A 23,029-nucleotide genomic window follows, 5' to 3' on the forward strand; every position below is an offset into this window, starting at 1 on the left:
GCTGCGTGGGACGTTCACTCACCCTCAGGGCTTAGTGCTCAGAACGCAAGAACCCTGTCCTTGAAGTTTGCATGTGCAGGCACCTCTGGTCCTTCCCAGGGCTGCTGGTGAGGGGCGTGCAGGAGGGGGTTGCTGCCTTGACAGAGGGTGGAGGGTCCCCTGAGCTGGCCCGAGCTGCTCGTGTCCCTCTGTCCGGCTCTCTGAGGCCTTTCTTTGTGCCTTCCTTGAAGCAGTAGGCCGGCCCAGGCCCTGTTGTGAAAGACATTCCTGGTGAAACCCAAATGTCATATCACGCTGCCAAGTCTGAGATTCACATTCCTCCCCTCACTCCTCAGCCTCTGTCCCCTCCGGCTCTGGGGAAGAGAAGTGGTTCAGGGATAGGTGATCCTGACGATGATCTCCTGGTGTTAATATTTCTAATGCCAAGGTTTTGAAAAACATTTTAAGTTTCTAAATATCTTCTGTAAAGCTAAGCCTGCACTCAAGGGAAGTCACTACAATGACTTAGCAAAGAGGTGCTCAGGATTTTTTTTAAACGTATAGTGTTGATGTTTGTTTGGGAGAGGGTCACGGGTGGATAGGAGAGCTGAGAGCCTACTTCCTCCCTCCCAGCCGTCACTGCCAGTCCTCGAGAGGCTTGGTCCCCTCCCCGGTGTCTGGAGGGCTCCTCCTGGAGGTTCCCAGACCTCTTGGCTCTGATGATGGGAATGCCTGGCCCTCCTTGACTTTGGTCACAGAGCAGGAAGCCTTAGGGAGCACACGGTTGTGCAGCTTCACTTTTGCAGGTGAAAAGTAACTGAGGACCAGAAAGATGACATGCAGCTGGCTCAGGGCTGAGTTCCGGAGCCTGGGGTTTGTCCTGGGGCCTCCTTATCTCCAATGGGAAGAAAACCGTCTTGGTTATGAGGCGGGGACCTCAGGCACAGGTGCTTGCAGAAAGCTGTTGACCCTCTTTCTTTAGGTTTTCTGCACCTAATGAGGGGAGTGGTGACATTTGTCAGGTGCGGCTCAGGCATGAAGCTAAGCAGGAGAGCTCAGAGCATTCAGCTCATGTACCTGAGAGCATGTCCTCGGGCTGTAACAGCAGTGCATCTGTGAGGTCCGATACACGAACCACACATGTCTATTAATTCAAATTACATGGAGTTCGAAGTCCAGTTCCTTGGTCGGCAGTAGTCACATTTCAGAGCCACTCAGGTGGTACTGGATGGCACTGTCAGGGCAGAGCCTTCCAGTGACTGAGCCACTCCGAGCTGCCCCCATGCCAGCCTCCCCTGGAGTCTGTTAGCAGTGCTGATTCTCAGGCGGAGCCCAGACCTGAGAGATCAGACTCTCTGGCGGGGGTCGGGGGACAGCCACCCCGTCTCCACAGCTCTCTCAGGATTCAGATGCAGCTGCAGTTTGAGGACCACTCTGTGAGTCATCTGGAGAGCACGCTGATAACTCAGTTTCATTTCTGTGGCCAGATCAAGTAGTTTCATTTCTCTCCCTGTTTGTTGATGACGGAGCAGGGGAGGGAGTGGTTCACACGCCACATAAAAGTGAAGTGGAAGAAAGGGAAGAGATGATTTCTCCGTCCTGAACGTGCAGCGGTAAGAGCGGGGCCAGTGAAGGGAGGGCTGCTTTGTGTCTGATGCACAGCAGATGCGCCTTTAAAAAATATTTCCTGAGTGACATGACATCTGCTTGGTGAATGTGGCTTGTGCTGGGAGGCAGGAGCCATAAAGATAAGATTCTGATGCTGCCTCTGGTGTGAGGCGCAGAAAGGGCCCATGTTGCCACCAGCCCACAGTAGCCTTGTGCACAGAGAGAGAGGCTCTGGAGGGGAAGTGGCTGGCCCTGGGGACAGGGTGGCCTCCATCCTGATCTGGCCAAAAGTCGGATGGACACAAAGGGGTGATTTTTAGGACAGCTTTGCTCAGCGTCCTACAAAGTCTGGGGGTTGAGTAAGGAGCTCTGTACCCCAAAAGCCGTCTCGGAGGGCTTCGAGTGTTCCTTCTTTTGTGGTATTTGTGATGCTCTGACGTAACCTTGGTGACGGTGATATGCTGGGAAATTGGCTCTCACGGGGCGGGGCGGGGCAGAGGGTGGTGCCTGGTTTCTAGCCTTTGCCGATTCTCTTCTGTTCTCATGGTGTGAATGCTCCCGCCGTGGCCAGTTCCCAGCCAGTAGGGGCCAACTCCAGCACTCTGGACCACTGCACCCTGGATCGCCTGCACTCTGGGGGCTGAAGTCCATTTTATAATTGATGTAGAGCGGAAAGGAGACATGGTGGTATTGATGATGCCTTTTTTTTTCTTTTTTTCTTTTTTTCTTTTTTTCTTTTTTTTGAGACAAGGTCTCGTTCTGTTCCCCAGGCTGGAGTGCAGTGGCGTGATCGTGGCTCACTGCAGTCTCAAGCTCCCGGGCTCAAGGGATCCTCCCACCTCAGCCTCCCAAGTAGCTGGGACTACAGGTGTGCACCACCACATCTGGTTAATTTTATTTCTTTTTGTAGAGACAGGGGCTCTCTATGTTGCCCAGGCTGGTCTCAAACTCATTGGCTCAAGAAGTCCTTATGCCTCAACCTCCCAAAGCACTGGGATTACAGGCGTAAGCCACCCCATTCGGCTTTGATGACACCTTTTGAACACTGTTCTTTCTCATTTTGGGTTTAGAATGTTGTCTCTAGCAGTTTAAAAAGATCAGGATTCCAAGTTATCTTTCCTCGCACCCTCTCCTCCGTTTACTCTGCTCTACTTCCCACCCCCGCCCCACCCCCTGAAGCACTTTTGACTCCCTTCGGACTTGCAATTTTTTTTCTTTTTCTTTTTTGAGCCAGGGTCTTCCTGCTCTGTTTCCCAGGCTGGAGTGCAATGGTACCATCATAGCTCACTGCAGCCTTAAACTTCCAGGCTCAAGTGATCCTCCTGCCTCAGCCTCCCAATGCATTGGGATTACAGGTGTGAGTCCCTGCATCCGGCCAGGATGTATGCGAGCTTTATTTAGGTTTAGCCCCTGCCCTAGAATGCAAGCTCCCCCAGGGATCTTTGTCTGCCTGACTCAATATTTATCTCAAGGACTTAGTGCTCAATATATATCTTTGAGTGGGTGAAAAACAAGTGGTCTTAAAAAGAAAGGAGGTGAGCCCAGAGAGATAAGGTCGCATTCAGTGCCTGTGCTTGGTCAGCCATGACCCTGCACCGTGTGAGTGACACTGGGACTGGAGCAAAGGGACACAGCAGAGTTGCCCCTGGTGCCCAGGACCCAGCAGAGCTCTCGGACTGGTTGCCAGCCAGCAATAGTGGCTATGCCCATGTGGGAGACACAGCTTGCCTTAGACTTCAGCAGGTTCTACCATGTCCGGCACAGCCATTTCCATCCTTCCCAGGGGTGTTTACACGATCCTGGCAGTCTCAGTCAGACTTCCAAACTCAGCAGGGAATGTGTGTGCTTGTCCTCTAATCTCAACAACCTGGGGTGCAGTGTCAGGTGCAAGTCAGAGAGACCACTGGAGACCCGATTCCCAGCCCTGGGCTGGGGCCCCCACAAGGCCTGCAGCATCTCCCCATGGCCCAGTTTCCTCATCTGCAGGACAGGCTCTCTGGAAAATTTGGGGAGATGATAGACCCAAAAGCATTCTGGAGCCAGAGGCTTCTGCCTTCGTCGGGGGCATCAGGGAGTGTCAGTCATGAATTCACCACGACTTCTGACCACCTCTGCCTGGACTCCCTCACCTCAGCGCTGCCTAAGCTAGGTAACCACCAGCTTCCTGGGCCTTCACCCCCCAGGGCCTTCCTCTCCAGTGATGCGCCTGGAAAGAGGGATTTCTCTTTGCAAAGGTCTCTGGAATTGCCAAGTTATGGCTTTAAGCATATGTAGGGAAACTCCCTCCCCTTTGCACTTTTAGAGTTTTTTTCCAGCCCTCAATAGAAATCAATACAGTGACCAGGCTGCCCTTTTCACCACCCTCCCAGGCTCCTGAGGACCCTGGTGGAAGATGGACGAAGCACATCCTGGGCATTGGGGACAGGCATCAGCTCCTCAAGCTTGGACAGGGACAGGGACAGGGGTGGGGCAGCGCTGCAGGAGGCGGGGCCTTGGGCTGATTTTCTTGCTGTACTACTTTCAGTCACTACGTACCTGTTATGGGTTGAACTAGGCCTCCTGTATTAGTCAGGGTTCTCTAGAGCGACAGAACTAATGGAATATAAATAAATAAATATATACATGTATATGGAAGTTTATTAAGTATGAATTTACAGGATCACAAGGTCCACAATAAGCAATCTGCAGCCTGAGGAGCAAGGGGAGCCAGTGTGAGTCCCAAAAACTGAAGAACTTGGAGTCCAATGTTCTAGGGCAGGAAGCATCCAGCATGGGAGAAAGATGTAGGCTGGGAGGCTAAGCCAGCCTCTCTTTTCACATTTTTCTGCCTGCTTTATATTCTAGCTGTGCTGACAGCTGATTAGATGGTGCCCACCTAGGCTGAATGTGGATCTGCCTTTCCAAGCCGCTGACTCAAATGTTAATCTCCTTTGGCAACACCCTCACAGACACACCCAGGATCAGTACTTTGCATCCTTCAACCCAATCAAGTTGACACTCAGTATTAACCATTACACCCCTCAAATGTATATGTTCAAATCCTAACTCAGAACCTCTGAATGTGACCTTATTTGGAAATAGGGTCTTTGCAGATGTAATTAAAGACGAAGTTGTTTTACAGTAGGGTGGGCCCTAATCCAATATGACTGGTGTCCTTGTAAAAAAGGAAAATTTGTTTGGTGGTTTAACTTCTATTTTAGGTTCAGGGGTCCATGTGCAGGTTTGTTACATGGGTAAATTGTGTCGTGGGAGTTTAGTGTACACATTATTTCATCACTCAGGTAATAAGCATAGTACCTAATAGATAGTTTTTTGCTCCTCTCCTTCCTCCCACCCTCTACCCTTGAGTACGCCCAGGTGTCTCTTGTTCTCTTCTTTGTGACCATGTGTATTTAATGTTTAGCTCCCACTAATAATTGAGAACATGTAGTATTTGGTTTTCTGTTACTAGATTAGTTTGCTTAGGATTATGGCCTCCAGTTCCATCTATGTTCCTGCAAAGGACATGATCTCATTCTTTTTGATGGTTGCATAGTATTCCATAGTGTATATGTACCACTTTTTTTATCCAGTCTACCATTGATGGCCATTTAGGTTGATTCCATGTCTTTGCTATTGTAATGGTGCTGCCATGAACATTCGTCTGCATGTGTCTTTATGGTAGAATGATTTCTATTCCTTTGGGTACATATCCAGTAATGGGATTGCTGGGTCGAATGGTAATTCTGTTTAAGTTCTTTGAGGAGTCACCACACTGCTTTCCACATGGCTGAACTAATTTACACTCCCACCAGCAGTGCAAAAGTGTTCCCCAAAAGGGGACATTTGGACACAGACACGCAGAAGCCCACTCCTGCCTCCTCAGTCAGCCTGGATTTGTCTCAGTCGCCCCCGCTCACCTCTCACACGTGTGCACCCTCACACTGCTTCAGCATCTGCCAGTCCTCCGGCCTTTGCTCTTAGAGCAGAGATTCTAGCCTTTCTCCATTTGGGTTTCCCTGAGTGGTTCTGTAGTTCATTTATGGTGCCCGCCACCCAAAATAAATTCCTGGCAGTTCTGTTTACTAATTAGGTAGGTCCAAACAACTCAGTAATAGTAGACTGGGTGGTGTCCAACAGCTGCCTTCGTGTATCGCTGGGAAATCTTAAAGATCCCATAGTACCCTGTGAGTTTGCTGAAATACCCCAGATGCACAGTTTGGGAAACATAGTCTTACAGATTTGATGAATTCCCTTTTTGCACCTGTATATCACTCACGGGGCTGATCTATAACTAGGTGTGCTAGTCCATTCGTGTCATGATAGAGCTAAACCTGAGACTGAGTAACTTACAAACAAAAGAGGTTTCGCCGGGCACAGTGGCTCACGCCTGTAATCCCAACACTTTGGGAGGCCGAGGCGGGTGGGTCACCTGAGGTCAGGAGTTCGAGACCAGCCTGACCAACATGGAGAAACCTCATCTCTACTAAAAATACAAAATTAGCTGGGCATGGTGGTGCATGCTTGTAATCCCAGCTACTGGGGCAGGCAGAGGTGCTTCTCAGATGCTTTGGGTCCTGCCATTGAAAGGGAAGAGAAGTCCCTTCCCTGGGAGAGCCTCAGTGATCCCTGCACAAGACCAGCCATCTTCCTTCACCCCATATTGTTCATCCCTGGCACCCTGTGTTGTGCGTGGAGTCGCTTGTTTTTCTCTATCTTATCAGGAACCAGTTCAAGGTTCCTAACCTGGTCTGATCCCGGCACCCTGTCCTGCTACACAAGAAACCCTGATGCTGATACATATATGTCCTAACATTGCCCTTCCAGAGCCTCTCCAGCTGTGACTCACTGCTGACAGGGCAACCCCCACCCCCTGGACTCCTTGCTCAACCCACAAAGACTATCTCTTGCGTACCCTGCTCTAAGGTGTTTTAAAAAGCACCACCATAAAACTGTAACACAAGAACGAAACCCAACAAGAATCAGGGGGACAGGAACCAAGGAACATGACATCACGTGAGAACTAAGGGCCGCTCTGATTGACCATAGCATTTGGCTCTCAGCCTCCCACGGCTGAGGCTGAGGGAGGATAAGACAATTGTCTCTCTCACTCTTGAAGAAGAGGGAGCTCCTGGATTCACCAGGAGAGCAAATTTGACTAGCTTGGACTTCTGCAAGGTAATTTGTTGTGATTGCATATTAAGGAGACTAATCTTAACATAATCTTAACATAATTTCTTTATATTAAGGAGATTAAATAAATCTATGGACATGTTCTTGAGTGAATTTGTTTTTTTTAAAGCAGAGACCTTTTCCATGGGATCGTATTTTCTTTTGACACTCCTGGGAGGCAGGCAGAACCATGTTAAGTGGCTGTTTTTCAGTGAATGATTCTACGAGGAAACCTGAACAAGATGGTAATGTTATAGGAAAGTGTCTTATGCAGAACCCAGCAATGGCTAAAACTGGAAGATGCAAAGCAGCCTGCTAGTGTGGGAGCTGCAATAAACCAAATCCCTTTTTTTTTTCTCAGTCAGAAGGAGGCAGTTTCCAAGTTTGATCCTCTAAGAAAAAAGGATCCCCTCCTATTTTCTTACCGATTTTCAATTTATCCAGAATGCGTGCTTCTTAGTCTTCAGACTCCTGGCCTGGTCTCCCCTTGAAAATATTTGGCAGCCCCCTGGTTTAACAGCTGCCTCGAAGTTGACAGCAACTCCAAATCCTGCAGCTCAGCAGTACAGAGCCAGCTGGCCTCACATCTCCTCTGGGTCCACTGCATCTTATCAAGGCCTTGCTGTCCTTCCTTGGATCCGTCACCCCCAACCTGGCCCTCAGTAGCTCCCTCCTGGATTCTGACCTCACCTTGTTCCTCATCTTTGTCTTAACTGTTAACTTGGCTGTCTGCTGCACCCTGACAGCCGCCTCGTCTTCTCCTTTCTCCTCTTCTCTCACCAGCTGTCTTCTTGGTTTTTCAGTTCCTCTCTCTCAAGACCTGCACTTTCTCTTCAAGTCAAGGTCCACGGCTCCCATGCTCTGCATTTATACTGGGCTCCGGAAGCTCCCACATGAGGACCGAGCCCTGGAGAGGAACCCACAGTGCAGTGGCTCCTGAAAGCAGAGGCCTGAACCCCTAAGCCTCTTAAGCCCCCCACTTTCATTCCCTCCTGCCTGTGTGCATAGCCCAAGTCTTACCTGTCCATGTGTCACCCGGCTCTTCGGTGTCATCTCCGTGAGCCTGCAGGGGCACCCAGCCAGCCAACAGGCTCCTGAGACAGTCCACTCACGCAGACACACTGTAGCCATTTCTGAAGATTGTGTAGGGGAGACAGATGGTTCACCAGGCACACACCAGACAACCCGAAACCTACATTCCTTACTCAACAGGCCCGTGTCAGAAAATCCTCCCTAAACTGCAATGGGGAGGGGGACTGAGGGACTTCTCATCCCCTACCTGTCACCCCATGGCTCACTCCTGCCTCCGACCTTCACACATGTTCACCCCTGCAACTTTTCACCCCTTTATTTTGCAGAGCAATCTGTGTCCAGCTCCTGTCCTCTCAAACTTAATAATCAGCTCATGATATGCTTAGCAAGACCTGCCCTTCATGAAAATGAGGGTGAGGGTGGCGACAGTTTAAAATATGTTTTAAAAAGAACATGAAATGAAGAATATTGGGCTTCACAAAAGGAACCCTCCTTTCCCTTGTTCTTTCTTCCCATGGAGAGGAAGAAGTTGAGGCTGAGTTATCACCTCCTATCAGCACTTGGTTTTGTTCCTGGACCCCTGACTTTGTCACCAAGGGCAGCTGGCTCCAGCTCTCAGCCTTTGAAGGATATTGTGGCTGGTGGTTCAGAGTCCAAGGCTCCCTCCCAGACAGACGGGTAGATTGAGGCCACCCGAGATCTCACTTGCTAGGGTGGGTGCCACCAGGCCCAATGAGCTGCTGGGTCCTGGCCAAGCCCTCCTGTACCCCCTGAGAAAGTCTCCATAGGGCTAGGAGCTGTTTGTGCCGACTTTAGATGGACTCATCTCTCAGTGATCCCATAAAATTGCTGCCTAGCCCTTCTGGTTTCAAGGATTTCACATCAGAAAACGTTTTATGAACCCAGGGATAGTTCTGAAAACAGGAAGTGCTTTCAGCCCCCATGGGAGGAGGGGGGTGCAGGAGGCCTGTGGACCTGGACCTCTGGGAGCCAGGCTGGAGAACAGGGGCTGAAGGCTGAGCGGCGGCGGGGCCATTCCCACAACCATGGTCTTTCCTCCCAGTGAGTATGGGCCCCCGGTGGGGCTGCTGGGCCCAGGAGCCGCTGGCTCTGCTGGAAGATCCGCCCCTCTGAGGCTGCGCGGAGAAGATGCAAGACTGGGCAGGAGCTCATTAGGAAAGGCTGAGACAGAGGGTCCGAGTGAAGATTCCACTGCAGAGAGGGCAGTCCAGGTCAGCACAGGGTGACATCTGGGGATGAGGCTGGCCAGGGCATGGGGCAGGTTTTTGAGCCCGGCAGTGTAAGCAGTCTCTACCCCAAGGGAGGAAAGCCGCTGAGAGCTGCTGGGCCAGCAGGTGGGAGTGCTGGGCTGGCCTCAGGGCTTCTGGAAGGGGTATTCCCGAGAAGTGAGGTGCTGCTCTGGGACTCTGGTGCCCCAGGGGCCTTCCTGCAGGGCGCTCTCAGCAGCCACCTTCGGTAGAAGCCAGGGCCACCTTGCATGGGGGATGATGCCGCATCCAGCAGGGAGCCTTGTGATCAGTCACTCTCCTCCCTCCACAATAGCAGGTACCTCCCTGCCCGCCGCCCCCCAACCCCCCACCCCCACTCCCGCCCCCGCCGTGGCTATGCAGCTAGCAGGGGACAGTCCCATCAGCAAAGTCGGGGAACTTCCAGGGAGCCCACGTCCCCCTCAGCCTGCCTTTAGCCAGAAAAGATTCCAAGCTCTGCTCTCTAATTTGGAAAGCCAGTGTTTGCATTTGGAGATTGTTTTGCTAGACTCCACGAGGGTAGCAAAGCAGCAGGAAGTGTTCCCCAGAGCTCTGGCCCACGACTTGCGTGGCCCAAAGCTGGATGGTCGGCCATCCCACCACGGCGGGTGGATGAAGGTTCTTTTCCTGGGCTGTGTCATTCCAGCCAGAGCAAGGGATAAGCCTGTGATAGCTGTAAGTCAGGAACCACTACCAAGGTTAAAGACCTTCAAGTTAATTGTTGGAACCTGCGGCTCTAACACTTCCAGCAAAGCTACTTCTGTGAAAGCTGTGAAGAGCAGAGAAAATGGGACAGGAGAGGAGCTGAATCCTGCGATTGTATCGCTAGGAGCCCCCAAAATACGATGACGGTCCTCAGGCCAGCATGGGGGTGCATTGGCACCATGTAAGGAAAGGGGCCCTCCCATGGCACCATTGGAGTGGGGCAGTGTGGAGCTGTTCGGAGAGAAAAGTTTCCCATGAGCTGTGTTTCAGCAAACGTCGATGACCACTTTTGTGGCAACTTAACAATCTTGCCTTCCTGCACGTGGACATTTTTCTTCATGCATATTTCTCTTGCAAATGGTTCTATTGTTTGTATAATTGTATTTCGTGAGTGGAGAAGAGTTGGAAGCAAAAATCTGTTCATGAGAAATGTAAGTATGTGGTAACACTGCCTTTAGTGAAATTGAGAGCAGATCTAAAGGGATGTGAAAAGCATCAGGGTGCTCATATAGGAGGCAGGATCATTTCCCCCAGACCCTGGCCATGCTGGTTGTGTTTTATGGTAGGAGTGATTATGGCAGCCTATGTGTGTCTGGGCATAAGAATACTTATTCTATGGATCTTAAGGTAATTATGTGTTGGAATTATGTGTTGGAAAACGTATGGCGTGGAATTCAGTAGGGGAATGCTCACAATTTGTGTGGTTCCTGGAGCTGGAAATGGGTGGCAGATCCAGCAAGAGGCAAGATTTCCAAATGGACTGCTGAGTCATTCGTAGGGTGGTTTAGGAAAAAATGTGTTTTGGTTTGAAGGAGGGAGGAAGAGGACAAAAACAAGTAAATTATAAAACGTGGTTGCAGGATTGAAATCTGATCCTGAAAAAGAGAGAATAGCCATGAGTATAATGTTTAAAAATACACACAAAGAAATCCACTGTGGTGGGATTCACAAGAAGTTCAATCATTATCTGGTCTCGTCATCTCGAGTGAAGCTGTCCACTCCCAAAGCCGACTGCTTGGTCCATAGCTCTTAGTTTTTGCATCTGGAGGCTTTTGTGGTTAGTCTCGGTTTGAGGTCATTTGAGCTGATCCATTGGTCTGGGTTTGTTGCCTGTTTCTACTGACTCGTGAGTACTTGGGTCAACACCTTGGATCTTGACTGCCCTGGCATTTGTTAGGAGGACCTGAAATGGCTTCTTCCAAAGAGGTCTGAAAAGTTTTTACCTTGAGGTCTCTTCCAGCGGACCCACACCAAACTGGAGGTCAGAAAAGCTTGGCCGGCATTTCCTCTGGCTGGCATTTCCTTTGGGCACAAGACTTCGTGTGTGAGGCTAATCCTTGACAATGCTTAACTGTGTACATGAAATGGAGCAGAGCCAGGACTTGCTGGAGTTACTCCTGGTCATGTACAGCATCCGGTTATGATCTCATGGGCTGCTGGACTAAGTGAGCACTCAGAGACGGTCACGCCAATAGCCTATTATATCCTCGACCTAGGAGTTAAGGAGTAATCTTCTGCTTACAGATAGAGGCCAAGACCGCATGGCCAGTAAAGCTGGTGGCAAAACTCAAAGCCCAGAGAGATGGAGGGTTTTTTTATAGTTAGGGAATTTCAGCTTCAGTGTGTGATTGATTTTGTATTTTGTGAACACTGAGGGTGATTCAGACAGTGAAGTGTCTGTGTTAGAAGAAGGACCCTCCAGGACAGTAAGTCCACAATCTTTTGATAGGAAGATAGGTATTGTCCATGCTGAGAATAGAAAGTCTAGCAAGAGATAGACTTGCAGTCATGAACCCATGGCTCTGAATCCTGTCTCACCTTCATAGTCTTGCCTGGGTTATATTGGTTGCAGATGAGATATGACTCTACCACTTCCTGGGCCAATTCCAGAAAATTTCCTGACCAATATGCATTGCGTGTAAAACTTAATTTACCTTTTCCATGATGCAAACAATTATGGAGTAATTTAGCTAGGAAGGCTCACGGCACTCACGGGCAGGTGTCCTGAGATGATCAGATTCCACCTTTATTAAGAAACTATTTTTGAGATTGCCAATATTACTTGTCAGAAGTTTGCATCGATTATTATGAGTCAATTATAAATGGATCCAATTTTCTTTCTGAAAGTTTGGTGGATAGATGTCAATTACTATTTTAGAACTATAATATAGTATTTAAAGCTATTTTTTTTAACATGAAGTCAATAAGGACATTGCCCTTGACTTCTGGCATGGCTTCTCAACTAAAAGCTTCTACTTTAGTATCTCATACCTCCTTTGGATATTGGGTAGCTTCTAATAAGTTATTGATCCCTTACTCATTTTTGATGTGGACAATCACAGATGTCATAAATCCTCTGTGCTTCCATAGCATCCCTAAATCATAAGCAGCCCCAAATGCCCATCTTATCTATTCTTGGTATAAATGTTTACTTTTTTATCTCTTAAAATAATGTGACTTGGAGTCAGGACTACAGCTTAGCCACTGGGAAATATCTCACATTAAGAGATAGACCATTTTGATGGGTGCATGACAGTTTCCTATGCAGGAAATGCTTTCACCATTTTTATTGTTTTTTCCTCCACAGCCTTTATTAAGCTCCTACTGTATGCCAGGTACTTTGAGCTGCAGGTACAGCTGTGAAAAAAAAAACAGGTAAAAATCCCTGCCCCCCCTGGGGGCCTTATTGCAGCTGGGGAGACAGGAAACAGGCAGAATCCATCAGGAAAGATATCATGCAGATGGTGGGAATGCAGCTTTTGACTGTCGCCTCCCCCATCAGATCCTTAGCGCCAAAAAATGTGGCAATGTCTCCCAGCTGGGTGTCCAGAGCCCAGCACACAGCAGGCACTCAATGAATGTTTACAGCGTGGATGAAGACTCACATTGACTCAGGAACTGCGGCTCAGAGAGAACAAGGAACCCAACCAGGGGAGCCATGGAGCTGAGGCAGATAAATTGGGTGTGGCAAGAGGGGTATCTGCCAGGCCCAGGAGCCCCGGCTGTGTGACTTTGGGGGAGCCACACCCTCTCTGTGCCTTGTTGGGACTGGAGAGCAGTGGTGGGAGTGGTCATTAGGATGAGGGTGTCCTGGAAGCCCACACCTGCCAAGGCCCTCCAAGCTCCAGGCAGTCTCCAGCCCGAGGCCCTTTGGAATTGTGTGGCTCCTCCTCCAGCTGCTCCGGCCACAGATCTTCCTGCTCTCAACTCACCTCTGCCCTACAGCCAGCCATTAGCTGACTTGTTGACCATGACTTCAACGCATCCAGAATCCAGTCGGCTCTCACCACCCCCTTTGCCATTGTTTCCAAAAGGGTGCTGCCCCTGGGCTTGTCTTTTAGAGCCCCCCAGGAGAAGGGAGGACTTCAAAGACAGAAAGAGAGCTAGGCACCAAACCTCAAGCAGGCCTTGCTTTCCCAGACTCTCAAACTTCAAAAAAAAAAAAAAAAAAAAAGCCAGACAGAGACAGGCAGACGGGCCTCGATGGCTGCACTGCAGCCTCCTCCTCAACAGCAGGTGGGAGCCAGCCCTGGGACAGGCTCCACACACTCACTGAGCACCGCCTCCCACATGCGCAGTCCCTGCTTTCAGCCTGAGCAGGCTCAGCAGCCCTGCCCTCCCAAGAAAGGGGATGGTGAGAAGCCTAGTGTCCCCTCTGCAGAGACCAGTGCCACACATGACAGCCACACAAGACAGTGTTGATACCAGCACCCAATCTTTGAGCCACAAGTGCCTGGCATGCTGCTGAGCCTTTATATAAGTAATTGTACAGAACCCTCCCACATCCTCAGGAGGAACGGTCAGCCCCATTTTCTAGATGTGGAAACTGACACCCAGAGATTTCAGCACATGCTCCAGGTCCCCGGGTCCCATGCACAGCCCTTGTGCTGGACAGCCCCAACCCAACTTTCTAATTCTTTATCCTAAACCCGGATTGTGGGCCTCATCTTAGGGAGATGGTGCTGCCACCTGCCTGTGGAGGACACTCTGCCTTGGTCTAGTCCCGCCCTGCCCCTCACCGAGTGGAGCCTCCATAGAGGCTTGTGCATGGCTTTGGGATCCCAGGCAGAAGGAGTAGGATCTGGGCTGGTGAGCAGGGACGGGGAAGGCCCCGACAGCAGACCCCATGAGGATGACTGGGCTCCATCCTATGTGGACCTTCTAACGAGCCACATGGAAGCATGTCCATCTGACAGATGGGAGAAGGAGGAAGTTGTCCCCAGTTGTCCCACCTCAGGGTGGGAGGTTGCCCCAGGGGCTAGCTTCCCACTCCTCCAGGCTGCCATGCTGAAAGCCGGCAGGTGTCGCAGGTAGCAGATGTGGCAGGTTGCTTGAGGGAGAAACTCTGGACGCATGAGATCCAATTGTACAGAGCCTGAGTCCTGTGGCCTGGCCCAACTGTCCCAAAGCCCCAGGACTCTGGCTGTGTGTAAACATTACCTCTTCTTCATGCCCTTCCTGGTCCATGGCTGTGTCCTTTATTGTACCTAGTCTCCTTATCCTCAAGGATGCCCATCACGCCACTCTCCAGCTCAGAACCCTCCAAAGGCCTCCTTCACACCCATGTACAATGCAAGACCTCTGCCCACATCTTGCAAGCCTGTTTCTTCCTTCTTTTTCACTAGTCACACTGACCATCTTCCTATTCCCTGAGCTCATTCCGACCTCAGGACCTTTGCACATGCATTTCCTCTGCGAGAGAGGCTGGTCCCCACTTCCTCCAAGCCTTGCTCCTCTGCCCATTCCCAGGCACACCCTCCAGTGGGCACCCAAGTTACCCTCACCCCAGAATCTCAAACCCACCACCTGTCTTTCTCCAGACACTCCCTCATCACCTGGAGTTCCTTGTTGGTTGGTGTATTTGTTTTGGCATTTCCCTGCTAGGATGGTGTGCCAGGAGTGAGGGCTTGGTCTGACTTGATCACCATAATAACCACGTGGTGGAAAGTGCCTGGCACATTCAGTGTCGTACCCTTGTATGAATCTGCTCAGGCTGCCATGGCAAAAGACCACAGACTGGGTGGCTTAGACAACACACATTGGTTGTCCCACAGCCCTGGAGGCTGGAAGTCCCAGATCAAGGTGTCAGCAGAGCTGGTTCCTTCTGGAGGCCCCAGGGGGAGTCTGTGCTCTCCTCCCAGCTCCTGGTGGTTGTGGCAGAGGCCTTGGCATTCCCTGACCTGGGCTGCAGCGCTGCAATCTCTGCCTCTGTCTTCACAGGCGCTTCTCCCTGTGTGTCTCCATGTCCCAAATGTCCCTCCACCTGTCTCTGATAAGAACACCTGTGATGAGATTTAGGGCCCATTCTAAATCCAGGATGATCTCATCTCAAAATCTTCACCTTAATTATATCTGCAAAGAGTCTTTTTCCAAAAAAAAGTCATGTTCCCAGGTTCCAGGTGAACATAAATTTTGGGGGGACTGTGGGGGACACCATTCAGCCTCCTAGACCCACCTTACTACTAGAGGAAAGGGGGATACAGTGCGAGCCAGAGTGTGGGGGGCTCCTGCCCGGAGCACAGGCCCAGCTCTGAGTCCTGGCTTTGGCGTCATTGGCCCTCCCGTATGTCAGTTTCTTGACCCTGAAAATCCAGATAAGGGCCAAATGCATAGGCTTGTTGTGAAGCTTAAATGTATGTCTCAGCACGGTGCTGCCCTCATCTGAGTGCAGGCCACAGCCTGAGAACTGGGGCCCAACACCTGCTTCTCCCACACTCCCCTGGTGCCTGGCCAAGCCCGGGTGTGAGGCCAGGTCTGGCTTCTAGCAGACCCAGGAGGTGCTGCCTGTCATCTCTGCACACCTAATGGTTCTCCTGCCTGGTCCTGAGCCACAGAGGCCTGATGCCATAGATGACACAGACCATCAGAAGTGAAAAAGGAGACTGGGTGTGGTGGCTCACGGCTGTATTCCCAGCACTTTGGGATGCTGAGGCAGACGGATTGCTTGAGCTCAGGAGTTTGAGACCAGCCTGAGCAACATGGCAAAAACCCATCTCTATAAAAAATACACACACACACAAAAACTAGCTGGGTATGGTGGTGCATGCCTCTAGTCCCAACTACTCAGTAAGCTGAGGCAGGGGGACTGCTTGAGTCCAGGGAGGTTGAGGCTTCAGTGAGTCCTGATTGCACCACTACACTCCCCCACTGGGTGACAGAGTGAGACCCTGTCTCAACAACAACAACAACTACAAGTAGCAAAGGAACATTGAGACTCTACTGGGAATGTGGAGTCCACTGCCCCCTGTTCCCCAAGCCCGGGCCGGTAGAAATCCACTTGTGCTCTGTGGCTGCCAAGAGCCCCTCCTGCAGACAGGGGCCCTGCACTGGACCCCTGGTCTCTGCATCTGTGTGTAGGAGGTAGGTTGTAGGGTGGGGTGAAGAGGGGTTGGCAAAAGTGCCACCTCGGTGACCTGTGGTGACCTGTGGGCTGCTCTCCCTTTTGTGTCTTTGCAGAGCTTTTCAGGAAGATTGGAGGTGCCAAGTAGCAGAGAAAGCATCCCCCAGCTCTGACAGGGAGACAGCACATGTCTAAGGCCCACAAGCCTTGGCCCTACCGGAGGAGAAATCAATTTTCTTCTCGAAAATACCTGAAAAAAGAAATGAATTCCTTCCAGCAACAGCCACCGCCATTCGGCACAGTGCCGCCACAAATGGTGTTTCCTCCAAACTGGCAGGGGGTGGAGAAGGACGCTGCTTTCCTCGCTAAGGACTTCAACTTTCTCACGTTGAACAATCAGCCACCACTAGGAAACAGGAGCCAACCAAGGGCAAAGGTAAGCCCAGTGGAGGGACGTTCAGAAAGGGTGCATTCTGGCTGCCGGTGCGGAGGGCTGTCGTGTAAGCCCACCACAATAATAGAACCAGCCAGTCTGCTCCTCCGGCACAGCTGATGTCTCCAGCTCTCCTGGTCACACCCAACTAGTACCAGGAACGTACACAGACTCTCCTGCAGCAATGGGCTGCTGCGACGTGGGTCTGGGAGCTTCTGTGTGCGGGGGTCCCCTTCCTGGAGCTTTTCTTTCAGCCTCCGTGCAGCCATCACGTTGCCAGCCCACCCACTTGCCACCCTCCCCAGCTCTGCAGCCCCCTGACCCAGAACCTCTCCTCCCTCTGGCTGGAGTCTCTGCCTCTTGGAACTTCCTGGCTCAGTGCTCCCAGCCCCTCCCCGGGAGGCACACCCTGCACAACTGCAGCCAAACCCTCCCAGCATCTGCCCCCGTGAGGCCTCAATAGGAACAGAAGAGAAGGGCCGCTGAAAGCAGCGGCACCCCTCCATCCACCTTCTCACCTCCTGTCTGCAACCCAACCTAACATCATGGCCGCACAAACTCTGCCACACATCTCCATGACACCAGGGACCCTATCAGGGGTCTAGGCAGTGGCATCTGTTCTGCCTTCTCCAGGGGCCCGAGAACAACCTGTACAGCCAGTATGAGCAGAAGGTGCGCCCCTGCATCGACCTCATCGACTCCCTGCGGGCTCTGGGTGTGGAGCAGGACCTGGCCCTGCCGGCCATCGCCGTCATCGGGGACCAGAGCTCGGGCAAGAGCTCTGTGCTGGAGGCACTGTCAGGAGTCGCCCTTCCCAGAGGCAGCGGTAAGTTCAACGGACCACCTTCTCTCCGCAGCAAGGAGTGCCACCTGTAAGCCACAAAGCTTCCCCAGGCACCAAGTGGTTTTAGAGACAGGCTGCTGGGTGAGAGAGACCACTGAGAAAGACAGGATGCTGGGAGAGAGGCTACTGAGAGAGACAGGCCACTGGGAGAGGGACAGGCCACTGGGAGAGAGACAGGCCACTGAGAGAGATGGAAAACTGGGAGAGACAGGCCACTGGCAGAGATGGGAAGCTGTGATGGATAGGTCACTGGGAGAGACAGGCCACTGGGAGAGACACGCCTCTGGGAGAGACAGGCCACTGGGAGAGACAGGCCGCTGGGAGAGACACGCCTCTGGGAGAGACAGGCCACTGGGAGAGACAGGCTGCTGGGAGAGACACACCTCTGGGAGAGACAGGCCACTGGAAGACAGGCCGCTGGGAGACAGGCCTCTGGGAGACAGGCCTCTGGGAGACAGACCGCTGGGAGACAGACCACTGGAAGACAGGCTGCTGGGAGACAGGCCTCTGGGAGACAGGCCGCTGGGAGAGACACGTTGCTGGGAGAGACAGGTCACCGGGAGAGACAGACCATTGGGAGAGACAGGCTGCTGGGAGAGACAGACCACTGGGAGAGAGGCCACTGGGAGACAGACCACTGGGAGAGACAGGCCGCTGGGAGGGACAGGCCATTGGGAGACAGGCCGCTGGGAGAGACAGGCTGCTGGGAGAGATAGGCCGCTGGGAGAGACACATTTCTGGGAGAGACACGTTGCTGGGAGAGACAGGTCACTGGGAGAGACAGACCATTGGCAGAGACAGGCTGCTGGGAGAGATAGGCTGCCGGGAGAGACAGGCCGCTGGGAGGGCCCTAGGAGGGCAGCTTCTCAGGCCTGGTGGCAGGGGGTCGGATTCCCCATACATGTTTAAATAGCTTTCACTGCCCGTGTGTTAGTCAGGTGCAGGGACCTTGCCACCTCTTCCTAGTGGTCTTTGTAAGAATGTAGAAGCATTTCTTTGATAAATCGATAAGTTTTAGGTGACAGGCAAAGCCTTCTTAAAGAATTTTCTCAATGTTTTGAAAACCTCTCATTTAGGATCATGATATGAGACACCTTTTCCTTGGACAAAAACTTCTAAAAGTCTGTGTAGAGTGAAGAAGCTGTTGTACATTTATAATTTAATAAAATAATTATAAAGGAAAATGATAAAGGCGGTACCCTCAGAGTGGGTACTGGAGAGTGTTTAGAAAGGAGTTTTTAGGTAAGCAGGGCATAGGGAAGCCAGCAAGAAGGGGGTGGGACAGGAAGGGGAGCAGCTTCCAGAACCCGAGAAGGAGCAGTGTGCAGGGGCCCTGGCAGGTGCAGCGGCAGCAGAGAGCGCCCGGCTCCTTCTCCCTGGCTCCCCTCTCCTGCCACTGCTGCTTACTTCTCAACCCAACCAGAACCCTGCGGTGGCCAGGAGGCATCTGATGGTTTCTCCAAGGTTGCCCAGAGCAAGGTGGGGCTGCTGGAGGGCTGTCTGGACCCTACACAGCCCCCTGCAGCAACCGCAAAGCCACAGTGAGCCTGGGAGAGTGCCCCTCCCCGGCCTCCCTGCTGCCACCTGCAGCCTGGTCCTTTATCCAGCGTGTCCCGTAAGGTGGCCATCAGCCTGGGCACAAAGCAGGAGAGAGTAAGGGTGTGGGGATGGCCAGTACTTCTCCATGCTCTGGGTTCAGCATTTGGGGCAGTGACACTACGAGGTGGAGAGTCTGAATGCCAGAGGGCAGGCACGGGACCCTGGGCGAGTCCCATAGTTGGAAGACAGGACAATACCTCCCTATAGGGCACGGGACAAAGGTCACAGGTTCTCAGGGCTTCACGGCAGGAGCCTGAGGGCCCCCACCCCAAGGAACTCAGCACCGCTCCCACCTTTCCTGGGTTCAATGGCATCGGAGGATCCTGCCTCAAAGGGCACTATCAGGATTCCCGTTGCCCGTCCTTCGGGATGTCCGGCTTCTCCAGGCTTTCGCCACCTTCTTCCCACTCCTAGAGGGGGGTTCCATGGCCCCTGGATGGGTCTCACTGCTCCACATTCCCGCTGTACTCCACCCCTGCACCCTAACCAGGGCTGCCCACCGGGACAATTACAGGGCCTGGGGCAGACACCCGACATGCTGACTCCAGCCGCAGGAAGACGGGGAGCCTGGACACGTACTGGAGCCCCAGCATCTGCCTCCATCACTTCCAGGGCAGTGTGGTGGGGGCTGTGGCTGTGGTGAGGACTGTGGCTACAGCCACTTGCTCATGTCCATCGGAGCTCAGGGTGCTTACTCCGGTAGCAAACACTTCCCAAGGACAGCAGCACCTCCCAGGGCCCTGTGTCCCTTTGCATCTGCTCAATCCAGACCCCCTCACCTACTACCAGGCCCCAGGGAGAGCCAGAAAGCTCAGACGAGGCCTTTGGGGACAGCAGGGCAGGTCCTGGGAGTGAAGGGCCCAGCGCCACTTCTTTAAAAGGAAACTGAGGATGTTTGGGGAATCTCTCGCTCAGGAATCGTAACCAGGTGTCCGCTGGTGCTGAAACTGAAAAAGCAGCCCTGTGAGGCATGGGCCGGAAGGATCAGCTACCGGAACACCGAGCTAGAGCTGCAGGACCCTGGCCAGGTGGAGAAGGAGATACACAAAGGTGGGCCCACGTCACTCCGAGGTTCAGATCTGGCAGCCGCTCCTCTCACTTCCTCGGTTCCTTCTCCTCTTCCTCAAATCACCCCCACAGTGACCACTCAGCTCCTAGCCCCATGTGCTCCCGCATGGGGCTGCCCCCATTGCTGTCACCTCCACCATCCCTCCAGGTCCTTGTCCAGGTCCCTTCTCATCGAGCCATCCCATGCTGAGGACCCTCTGGTGGCTTCCCTTAGCAGCCTGCAGCCCACGTGGCTGGCCTTGCCTGTCCTCTCCCCCTCCTCCCCAGCCCAGGCTTTCTCCACTCGACAGGGTTCTCACCCTCTCTTCCTTCCAGGCTTCTCCTCTTCACCTGTCCAATCCCTACTTGATCTTTGGATCTCAGGTCACTTGCGCCCCCTTTGGAAATGCTGCTGCAGGACCCCTGGTCCCACCCCAGCTGTCACAACCATGGCTTGTCTTCCTGAAGTTCAGCTCTAACCCTGGCCAGCCACCTTGTGGCCACCTTTCCTCCCAGCACCCCCTCCAAACGCAGACCCCCGCTTATCCAGCTGTGGAACAAGTTTCCCAATGCTTGTCCTTGGCCATGGCTGATCAGAAAAGGCTCAGTTGCTCCTGGAGTCCACACCCTTCTCCCCCGAGGGGCCCTGGTGGTTACCTCCCTTGGAGTGCACAGCCCTGCCTGCCCCAGACACTGGAGCCTCTCAACCTCCCTAAAGGCTTCTCCCCTATCCTGCCTGCACAGCCCATCCTGGACTCAGCCAGGATAGATGGAAAAACAATCCTGAATGTACTAAGACTCCCTGCAGGGAGGAACTAAGTCCAAGGAAGGCCTTTTGCATTACTGGATAGCAAACTCAGTGTCTGAGTGGGGGGCCTTTAGACGACCCTGTGGGCTCAGCCCTTTCCCACAGAACCCCTGTCTGCCTGGATCAAATGGCTTTCTGGAGGGATACCTTCCCAAATAGAGAAGTCTTCACCCCAATTTCAGTGTTCGCCCCTCTAAAACAGAAGTTGCTGGATACCCTCAATTAGCAAGTTTCCTAACTTCAAACTGCAAAAGGTCTGCACCCCGGCTGTGCCCACCACAGCTACTGTGGTGCTCCCAGGACATCTTGCAATGTTCGTTGACATCTGTCTGGAGTCTCTCCAGCTGTGAGCTCTGTGGGGAAGGGCCAGGAGAGCTGTCTCTAGCAGACCAACAGCACACCATATGTGCAGGCTTGGTCAAAGTTTTGGGTAAGAATGAATAGGGAGGGCCAGGCGCGGTGGCTCAAGCCTGTAATCCCAGCACTTTGGGAGGCCGAGGCAGGCGGATCACGAGGTCAGGAGATCAAGACCATCCTGGCTAACATGGTGAAACCCCGTCTCTACTAAAAATACAAAAAATTAGCCAGGCGTGGTGGTGGGCACCTGTAGTCCCAGCTACTTAGGAGGCTGAGGCAGGAAAGTGGCTTGAACCCGGGAGGCAGAGCTTGCAGTGAGCCAAGATCATGCCACTGCACTCCAGCCTGGGTGACAGAGCAAGACTCCATCTCAAAAAAAAAAAAAAAAGAAAAAGAAAAAGAATGAGTAGCGAGCAAACCCAAGACAAGACATCTTTAGAATAGCATCTTGGAACCCCCTCCACTGCTGGTGGGAATGTAAGTTGGTGCAACCACTTTGGAAAACCATCTGACAATCTTCACTAAAGCAGTTGGCAGGAGGCCATACTTCCTTACCTTGTGGACTTCTCCATAGCTACTTAGTGTCCCCGTGACATGGCAGCCAGCTTCCCCTAGGGCTAGTCATCCAAAAGTAATCAAGGAGGAAGCCATGATCCATTTAGGAACTGGTCATACACCATCACCTCCACTGCATGTATTCATTAGAAACAAGCCTCTATGTCCAGCCAATAGACTGGGCACTTTTGGAGGGAGGAATGTTGAAGGATTTGTGGACATATTTTAAAACCACCACAGCACTCACTGGAAAATGCTAAAAAGCAGGAAGAAAGAGAACAGAACCCATCCACAGTCCCATAGCTAACATACCAGAATCTTTTCTTCTCGTCTTTTGGAAAGTGTAGGTCTGTGCACCTACATATTAAACAGCCATCTTGGTGGCTTCTGAGATCCCTCTGCTGGCTTCTTTGAAATGTTTTCTAAACACCAGGGACCTACTGAAGCTCTCATACCCTGGAAAGAAGCAGTCATTACCTTCAGGAACTGCTTCCTCACAGGGATCATTAATGAGGGCTCTGGGTTTCTCCCCTCCTGGCCTCCATAGCCCAGAACATCATGGCCGGGAATGGCCGGGGCATCAGCCATGAGCTCATCAGCCTGGAGATCACCTCCCCTGAGGTTCCAGACCTGACCATCATTGACCTTCCCGGCATCACCAGGGTGGCTGTGGACAACCAGCCCCGGGACATCGGACTGCAGGTGAGCCCTTCTGGAATTTGAGATTGGGTTCAGCTGAAGTGGGGGAAGGGTCAGAGGTCCCCAGGGTCCTGGTGTACCTCCTGGAGCCTTTACACTGAGGGATGAGGATGGAGTCTCAGGTAAGACCCTCCTAGGTGGGAGCCTCATGCCCAGGTTCTGACTTGGGCTTGACAAGTCACAGAAAAAAGAGAGGTGGACTCTGGGGGACTGGCAGGCATTTGGGACAGTGTACACCCTGCCCAGTCATTTAGGACTGTGAGCCCGGTGTGATCAGTTGTGCTGATAGTCAAAAGCGGGCAGAAATTTGGATTTTTACATGAAATCTGTCCATTTTGGCAATATTTTAAAAAATGAATGTTACGTAAGTCAGAACATGGACTGTGGCCCTGGTCTGGGCAGGCTAGGCATAGGGGTGAGGGAGGGCGACCGGGCAATAAGGACACACGTCAGCCAACAGCAGGGCTGTGGCTTCTCTGCCAACAACCTACCCGTCTAAACATGAGGCCAGGCACGGTGGTGCATGCCTGTAATCCCAACACTTTGGGAGGCCAAGGCAGGAGGATCACTTGAGGCCAGAAGTTCTAGACCAGCCTGGGCAACA

At 52.3% G+C, this 23,029-nt stretch overlaps 1 protein-coding gene across 3 annotated transcripts in view; it reads left to right on the plus strand.

Moving 5' to 3' along the window:
• Positions 1-1,346: 1,346 nt before the first annotated feature.
• MX2 (MX dynamin like GTPase 2) overlaps positions 1,347-23,029 on the plus strand; it is a 46,647-nt gene continuing 24,964 nt past the window's right edge. The window contains exons 1-6 of one of the 3 annotated variants that reach the window (XM_054542563.2): positions 1,347-1,592; positions 12,331-12,398; positions 16,200-16,519; positions 17,150-17,342; positions 19,875-20,009; positions 22,274-22,428. In XM_054542563.2, coding sequence (XP_054398538.1) covers positions 16,271-16,519; positions 17,150-17,342; positions 19,875-20,009; positions 22,274-22,428 — 732 coding nt within the window. In that variant the 5' untranslated portion in view covers positions 1,347-1,592; positions 12,331-12,398; positions 16,200-16,270. Of the gene's footprint in view, positions 1,593-8,813; positions 8,833-12,330; positions 12,399-16,199; positions 16,520-17,149; positions 17,343-19,874; positions 20,010-22,273; positions 22,429-23,029 lie in introns of those variants that run through there. The other 2 variants (XM_054542564.2, XM_002830701.4) reach the window with 2 other exon arrangements.

The sequence above is a fragment of the Pongo abelii genome, chromosome 22 (genome assembly GCF_028885655.2).
Source record: "Pongo abelii isolate AG06213 chromosome 22, NHGRI_mPonAbe1-v2.0_pri, whole genome shotgun sequence".
Taxonomy (NCBI): Eukaryota; Metazoa; Chordata; class Mammalia; order Primates; family Hominidae; genus Pongo; species Pongo abelii.